General features: G+C 45.9%; 1 protein-coding gene across 1 annotated transcript; it reads right to left on the bottom strand.

Annotated features, from left to right (window-relative positions):
* Window positions 1-200: 200 nt before the first annotated feature.
* LOC120908602 lies at window positions 201-3062 on the bottom strand. The gene is made up of 3 exons (XM_040319787.1): window positions 2591-3062; window positions 1721-2517; window positions 201-323 (listed from the first exon to the last, which is right to left on the bottom strand). The coding sequence occupies exons 2-3, from the start codon at window positions 2339-2341 to the stop codon at window positions 201-203; spliced, it is 744 nt and encodes a 247-aa protein (XP_040175721.1). The 5' UTR covers window positions 2342-2517; window positions 2591-3062.
* Between the last annotated feature and the right edge of the window lie 3762 nt (window positions 3063-6824).

The raw sequence follows: 6824 nt of genomic DNA, 5'->3' as shown, positions 1-6824 counted from the left end.
GTTGGTATCAAAACGCCAAAGCAGTGCTACGGTTCGAAGTAGGATTTTCCAACGGGAAAATCGTGAAATGTCTACAAAAATGGGTGGTTGTAGCTCTGAGTGGTGTGCTAGGTAACACGTTTTGCGTTCTGCATTCGTGTCCTTTATAGGTTTCTGTTCGGGCCAATTGCTCTCAGGTAGATACAAGAAAGGCGGTCCGTTCAACCATCTGCCGTGCTGTTCGATATCTGTGTCTTTGCACCATTTAGTGAGGCAATCGGCAGGATTTTCTTTGCTTGGGACATGTCGCCAATCTTTTGGGTCAGACAGTGATAGAATTTCGCCTACCCGGCATGCCACAAATTGTTTTAGTTCGCGAGTTGGTGTTCGGATCCATGACAGTACCACCTCTGAGTCTGTGTGAAAGTACGTGGCGTCAATTTTAATGTCATGGCTGTCACATATCGTGCGTTTCAACCTAGCTCCTAGCAATGCCGCTTGGAGCTCTAATTTCGGGATGGTTAAGTGTTGTAGCGGGGCTACTTTGCTTCGTGCCATTATCAATGCACAATGTACGCCATCGGCTGTTTGCATTCGAAAGTAAGCGGCACAACCGTAACCCAGTTCGCTAGCGTCTGTAAATATGTGCAATTGTACCACATTGTCCGCATTCGGTGCAGCACCTCTGAAATACCATCGAGGGATTTTCACCCTTTGTATTCCGGGAAGTAAACCCGTCCACCGTTTGAAGGTGTGTTGTTGTGCATCATTCAATTCGTCATCCCACCCTAAATTATCGCGCCATAGGTCTTGCATCATCATTCTACCGTGGATTAGTACTGGTGCCACTAATCCCAACGGGTCGAACAGGCTCATGATTGCTCTCAAGACTATTCGCTTTGTTGGTTTCTTTATTCCATCGATATATGGTTTCAGATCGTTATGCCAACTTGCCGAGAATTGTAATGTATCTGTAGACGGGTCCCATAGTATACCTAGCACACGTGGGTGTTTTGTCTCTTCACAAAGGTTAATCTTCTTGTTCTTATCGCTAGCCGATTCTCCTAAACTTGGAAGGACAGACGGTTGGTTGCTCACCCAATTTCGCATGTTGAACCCAGCTTGCCCGTGTATATTTTTCACCTCTTTCACCCGTTGTATAGCTTCTTCTATCGTATCGCAACTATCATAGTAGTCGTCCATATATGTGTTATTAATAATGGCAGCCGACGCTTCTGGAAACTCTTTTGTATGCTCTTCTGCATTTTTGCGCATCACATATTGGGCTGAGCATGGCGAGCAGGTGGCTCCGAAAGTTGCTACGTCCATTATGAACACTTTAGGCGATTCATTTTTGTTGAACCTAAAGAGGAATCTTTGTGAGTGAGTGTCCTCTTTTCTGATGCGAATTTGATGAAACATTTTTTCAATGTCTCCCCCGAAAGCTATTTTTCTTTGGCGAAACTTACAAAGGACTGCAGGTAACTGCACCAGGAGATCTGGTCCTTTCAACAATTGCGAGTTGAGGGACACTCCATTCACTTTGGCTGCTGCGTCCCATACCAATCGTTTCTTTTCAGGTTTTTGAGGGTGGCCGACTACATTTAGTGGTAAGTACCAAGTTCTCCCTTGGCAGGCAGAAAATAGTTCTGTCTCGTCTGCTTGGTGGGCATAACCATTTTTTATATACGCTCGCATCTGATCGTGTACATTTTCTTTTAGGTCTGGATCCCTCTCCAACTTTTTTCTCGAGAGCACGCAGTCGAGCTAAAGCCATCGGTTTGCTGTCTGGGAAATCCACTATATCGTTTTTCCACAACAGGCCTGTTGTATATCGACCGTCGATTTTTGTTGTGGTAGCTTCTAGCATCGCTTTAGCTCTTTGCAAATCTTCTGGTTCAGGCAGGAATTTGTTGAATGAGCTTACTGGACTTTCTTCTAAGGCAAAGTATTTTCTCATTGTCTCGTTCAACTCGTAGTCGCAGGGTTTTTCGCTATCGGCATCGTCGTTGGTAGCTTCGCCGTGATGAACATTAAGGAATGCATTCCCCTGATTCGTTTCGGTGGTTGTATTGTACGGTCCGTAAATAGCCCAACCTAACGCGCAGCGCACAGCAATAGGTTCGCCGGGGTGTCCTGAACGCGTTTCCAGGGGTTGGATTAGATGATTTACATCAGCTAGTCCGATCAGCAGTTGAGGCATCGGATCGTCGTAGGTGTGGAGCGGGACATCCTGTAAATAGTTAAGTGTACTTATCAGTGTGTTGCATTTTTTGTTATATAGAGGAAGACTTAGCTTGTTGACAGTGTGAGCGGCCGCTATTGAATAGCGCCGCTCATCCCCCATTGCTGATATCTCCATGCTGACGCGTTGTGATGCAGTTTCCTTTCTAGTCACGTTAGAAGTCCAGTGTAGTTCCAGTGGGTCCGGGTTTCCTTTTAAACCGAGGCGTTCAGCTAAGACGGTTTCCACCAGTGTGAGTGACGATCCTTCATCCAGGAACGCCAATGTTTTTATGCTCACTGGTCCATTGTGCACTGTAACAGGCACGATCCGGAAAAGTATGTCAGTGGGTCTCTGCTTCATTCGATGAACACTACACTCAGCTACCGTTGTCGGAGGGTTAGGAGCACGCGCAAGGTTTGGGTTATGTAGCAGTGTATGGTGTCGTTCACGGCAACCTAAGACTTCGCACGAGGATCTCGATTTGCATGGCTTAGTGCCATGGTTTCCCAAGCAGTTGTAGCACAGTCTTAGTCTCCTCACAGTCAGCAGGCGGTCTTCTACTGGTAGGCGCTGGAATCTTTCACAGGTTTTGACTCGATGAGTTGGGTTTTGGCAAAGCAAGCATTTAGGCATCCTGTTGATATTACCTTCTCTGGCTTTAGACGTGTGGGCTTCTGAGTCAGGAGTTGCCGGGCTGGTGGCGATAGCTTCTTCTGAATGCACAAAGATGTGTGATCGTTGCTGATTCCTCATCATTCGAGGGAAATTCGACTTAGGTGGAGTGTAGGTGGTCACCTCACTTGCCTTTTCCACTAGCTGTTCCATGAACTGTCCAAATTCTTGAAGCGAGGGCTCTGTTTTGTGGGATTCTTTTACGGCAAATTTGTAGTTAACCCACTCAAGACGTCTTGAAGCCGGTAGCTTTTCAACTAGCTCCTCTAGCAGCTCATGGTTCGAAAAGTAGTGCTTTCTATCGGATGAGCTCAGTTGATTACACAAGTGTTGTACCGCTAAGCCGAATGTAATCAACTCATCCAATCGTTCCGGTCCTGGTGCTGGCACTTGGCGAATTTTTGCTAGCATGTCTTTGGCTACGAGCGATGGCTTGCCAAATAATCGTTGCAGCGTTTTTATAATTAGCGGCACTGATTGCGGCGAATCAAACCAGCCTTCGACAACCTCGCGCGCGCTCCCCCTGTCAAACACTCCTCCAACCTGGCTAAATTTTCCACGTGGGATAACCCACATGCAGCCGTAGATTCCACGTAGCTGTTGTAGAATTTTGGCCAGTCCCTTGGTGTGCCTGAGAACGTCGGCAGTTTTTTGGGCCACGTCTGTCTCGCTGCGATCTGGTCTGCCGTTAGCTTCGTTGTGTAGCTACCCATCGGCGTCGACTCTTTCATCCCGTTATCCTGCGGGTGCAGGGTAGAGTTGACATCCGGGAAAAAATTACATTGCTTGTGTAACCATTCTGCTGATTTTGCTTTACCACTAACTTCCGCAACAGAAGGCACATATTCACTCCCTCTCGCCGAGCACTGCGTGATCAACTTGGTCATTTTCTCCATCATTGCACCCTGCGTTTCCGCATGCCGAGCGGCCATCATCTTCTGCTCTTCTAATAGACGGTTCACCGTTTCATTTTGCTCTCTCACCAAGTTTTCTAATGCCGTTCGATGCGACGAAGCATATGACCTTATGCTGGGCGTTCGACCTGCCTCACGTTGGGGTGTTGGTGAGGAGTAATGCGATCCTTCTTCTGGTTCTAATGCGCCAGGTGGTTTGGTGGCCGGCTTCTCAATCGGCTTCATGTCGCCATCACGGTGAGCAGCTTCGGATTTGGGCTTCCCATCTTGAAGCGAGTTGCTGCTCTCCTTAGGCTTACTGCCGGATGCCATTTCCCCCTTCCCTTCTGCGCGGCTCATTTTAGAATCCTCGGGACCCTCCTTAGATGCACACTTTTCACAAAACCACGTTTCGTTTTTAATGCTCCACGATACGTTAGCGCAGTCGAAATGGTTCCACTGCCTACACTTTTCACAAGCAACCATGTTCGATGCACCATTTTCACGGTCACACGCAACGCAATCGAACTTCTTCGCGGGTCTCGGCATTTTGCGTAAATCTCACTTTTTGAGATAAAAAAGACGTTTGTAAACGCGAATCAGATATCACGATTGAGAAAAAATTTTTAAGTTTTGTTACTTTAGTAACAATAAATTTATTTCCGATAATTTTCAACAACGGCGATTCGATCTTAATGCGCACGCTTAAAAATTTGTCCGGTCTCTCTCGTGTTTGCTTTCTAACTCCTTGCTGCTAATTGCGCCAAACTCGACCTTCTTTGACCCTTTCGCTAAGGTTTGCGACCTTAGCATGAAGCGCTAGTCATCTCGCTCTTATCACGGCCTAATCTCCTGATCGTACGCTAGCGCCAATCTGCGCTTGGTGGTGGAATCGCTCCGGTTAATCCGTTCGCTTCAATCCGTTCGCTGACAGGTGTTTGTTTACATCATACCGCGTGCCAAAACGTGTCAACGTGTCACGGAACCCAATTTACATCCGCCGAGTTTAAATCGTTCCTTCAAAGAAGTGGTGTAAAATTCCATAAACTATCCGCACCGTACCACCCGGCGACGAATGGACAAGCTGAACGCTACGTCCAGACAGTGAAGCGTGCATTGAAAGCGATGGGAACATCAAGCCATAACCTACAGGCAAACCTCAATCTCTTCTTACAACAATATCGCAAAGCACCTCATAACGAAACAGGAGAATCACCAGCGAATCTGTTCCTGGGTCGAAACATCAGAACACGTTTAGATCTAGTTCGACCGCAAAACACACACGCTAGACTCACTGAAAAGCAACATATGGAATTCAAAGCAAATTATCGCTCTTTCTTGCCGGGACAACAAATCTATTGCTTATCTGGTAACTCGCAAATGGATAAGTGGATACCGGCAACGGTGCATGCTCGCTTAGGAGACCTACATTACGATGTTTTATATCAAGGAAAACATCTGAAGCGACATGTAGACCAGATCAGATCTTTCCTGAGCAACAATCAGTCCACCAAAGTAACGAACGAACCGGAGACAACCCGAGCAGGTAGAGAAAATCAACACAGGCACTACTACGGCAACACCCAACCGACACAACTACGATCCAGCGGAGAAGATTCCCCAGACATGTCCACCGATGGAACCGAGTCATCCAGTACAGAGTACGCAACACCGATTAGCAGCCCCGAACCAATTGCTAGAAACACTCCACCAGTACTACGTCGCAGCGACAGGGCACGCCGCCCACCTCTGAGGTACTCGCCGTAGTTCCTCTTTAAGAAGGGAGGAAATGTTATGTATGGTCCAACCTGCTGTTGGGAATTATTGCGCTACCTGGCCAACCGCCTTTTGACGTCTGTCAATTTCGGGCGCGCCTTCGGGTTAAGCTTCGCTTTTTACGCACTCCCGCTCTATCTTGAAAACAAACCTAACGTGAATAAAACTTGAACTGAATTATTAAACACAAAATACAACATCTACCAATTAAGAAATGAAATGGTGTAAGAACCTCTTCTTCTTCTGACGTTAGCAGCAAATGTGTTAAAGGTCGCGAATTTAAAATGGATTCGATCTGAATTAAAGTCGCTCTTAATGTTTCTGGTGTTGGGTGCCGCGTCTTCCATTCAGTAACCATATGTCGCAATGCTTTCTTTATGTTTTTAATCAGACGTTCCCAAGAACCTCCGAAGTGCGGTGCTGCAGGCGGGTTGAACTTCCATTCTATTTTATATTTTAGTGCAGCCTCACGTCCCATTCTTAGATCGATATCTTCGACAATTTTCTTCAATTCTTTTTCTGCGCCAACAAAATTTGTACCGTTGTCACTGTACAGATGTGATATCTTTCCGCGGCGATGAAGGAAGTTATTCAAACACACCATGAAACTATCGGTGTCCAGTTTCTCTGCTAATTCCAGGTGTACAGCTCTTGTGCTCATACAAGTAAATATCGCTCCCCACCGTTTCTCAGTAGAGCGCTTAACGGTCACATCTAGGGGACCAAAGTAATCTACTCCTGTATGTAAAAATGGAGGATTGTATGGATGCGTTCTATATGTTGGAAGCGGTGCCATGAGGGGTGCTTTAGGAGCAGCGGTGTTCAAAATACATCTTTGGCAGCAACTTTTCACATTTTTTAAGACTGTTCGTAGATTGATAATCCAATAATTTTGTCTTAAAACTCCTATTACAACATTATCTGCCTGGTACATATACTTCTCGTGGTAGTCTCGAACGAGAAGTTTCACAAAACGTGACTTTTGAGGTAAAATAATTGGTAAACGCGCGCTGTATGGCAAGCATGATGCATTTTCTAGACGGCCTCTTGATCTTAATATTCCTTTTTCATCTAGGAACGGTACTAGTGTTCGAATGCTGCTTTTGTTCGAAATCTCCTTTCTTTTTTCGAGAGCTTCCATCTCTTCAGGAAAACCTTCCCACTGAGCTTTTCGCAGTAATGAGAGTTTAGCCGTTTCCATGTCCTGTACGATATTTATTTATTTATTTATTTATTTATTTATTTTTATTTTATTAATTGCTCGGCCACGTTGGGTT

Source organism: Anopheles arabiensis, chromosome 2 (genome assembly GCF_016920715.1).
Source record: "Anopheles arabiensis isolate DONGOLA chromosome 2, AaraD3, whole genome shotgun sequence".
Taxonomy (NCBI): domain Eukaryota; kingdom Metazoa; phylum Arthropoda; class Insecta; order Diptera; family Culicidae; genus Anopheles; species Anopheles arabiensis.
This window is presented reverse-complemented; position numbering and strand designations above follow the sequence as displayed.

Coding starts and splice junctions, on each gene's coding strand:
- LOC120908602 (XM_040319787.1), bottom strand. CDS start 2,341: ATGGAGATATCAGCAATGGGGGATGAGCGGCGCTATTCAATAGCGGCC. Junction 324..1,720: donor TGCGTGCTCTCGAGAAAAAA/GTTGGAGAGGGA, acceptor CATGCCGGGTAG/GCGAAATTCTATCACTGTCT.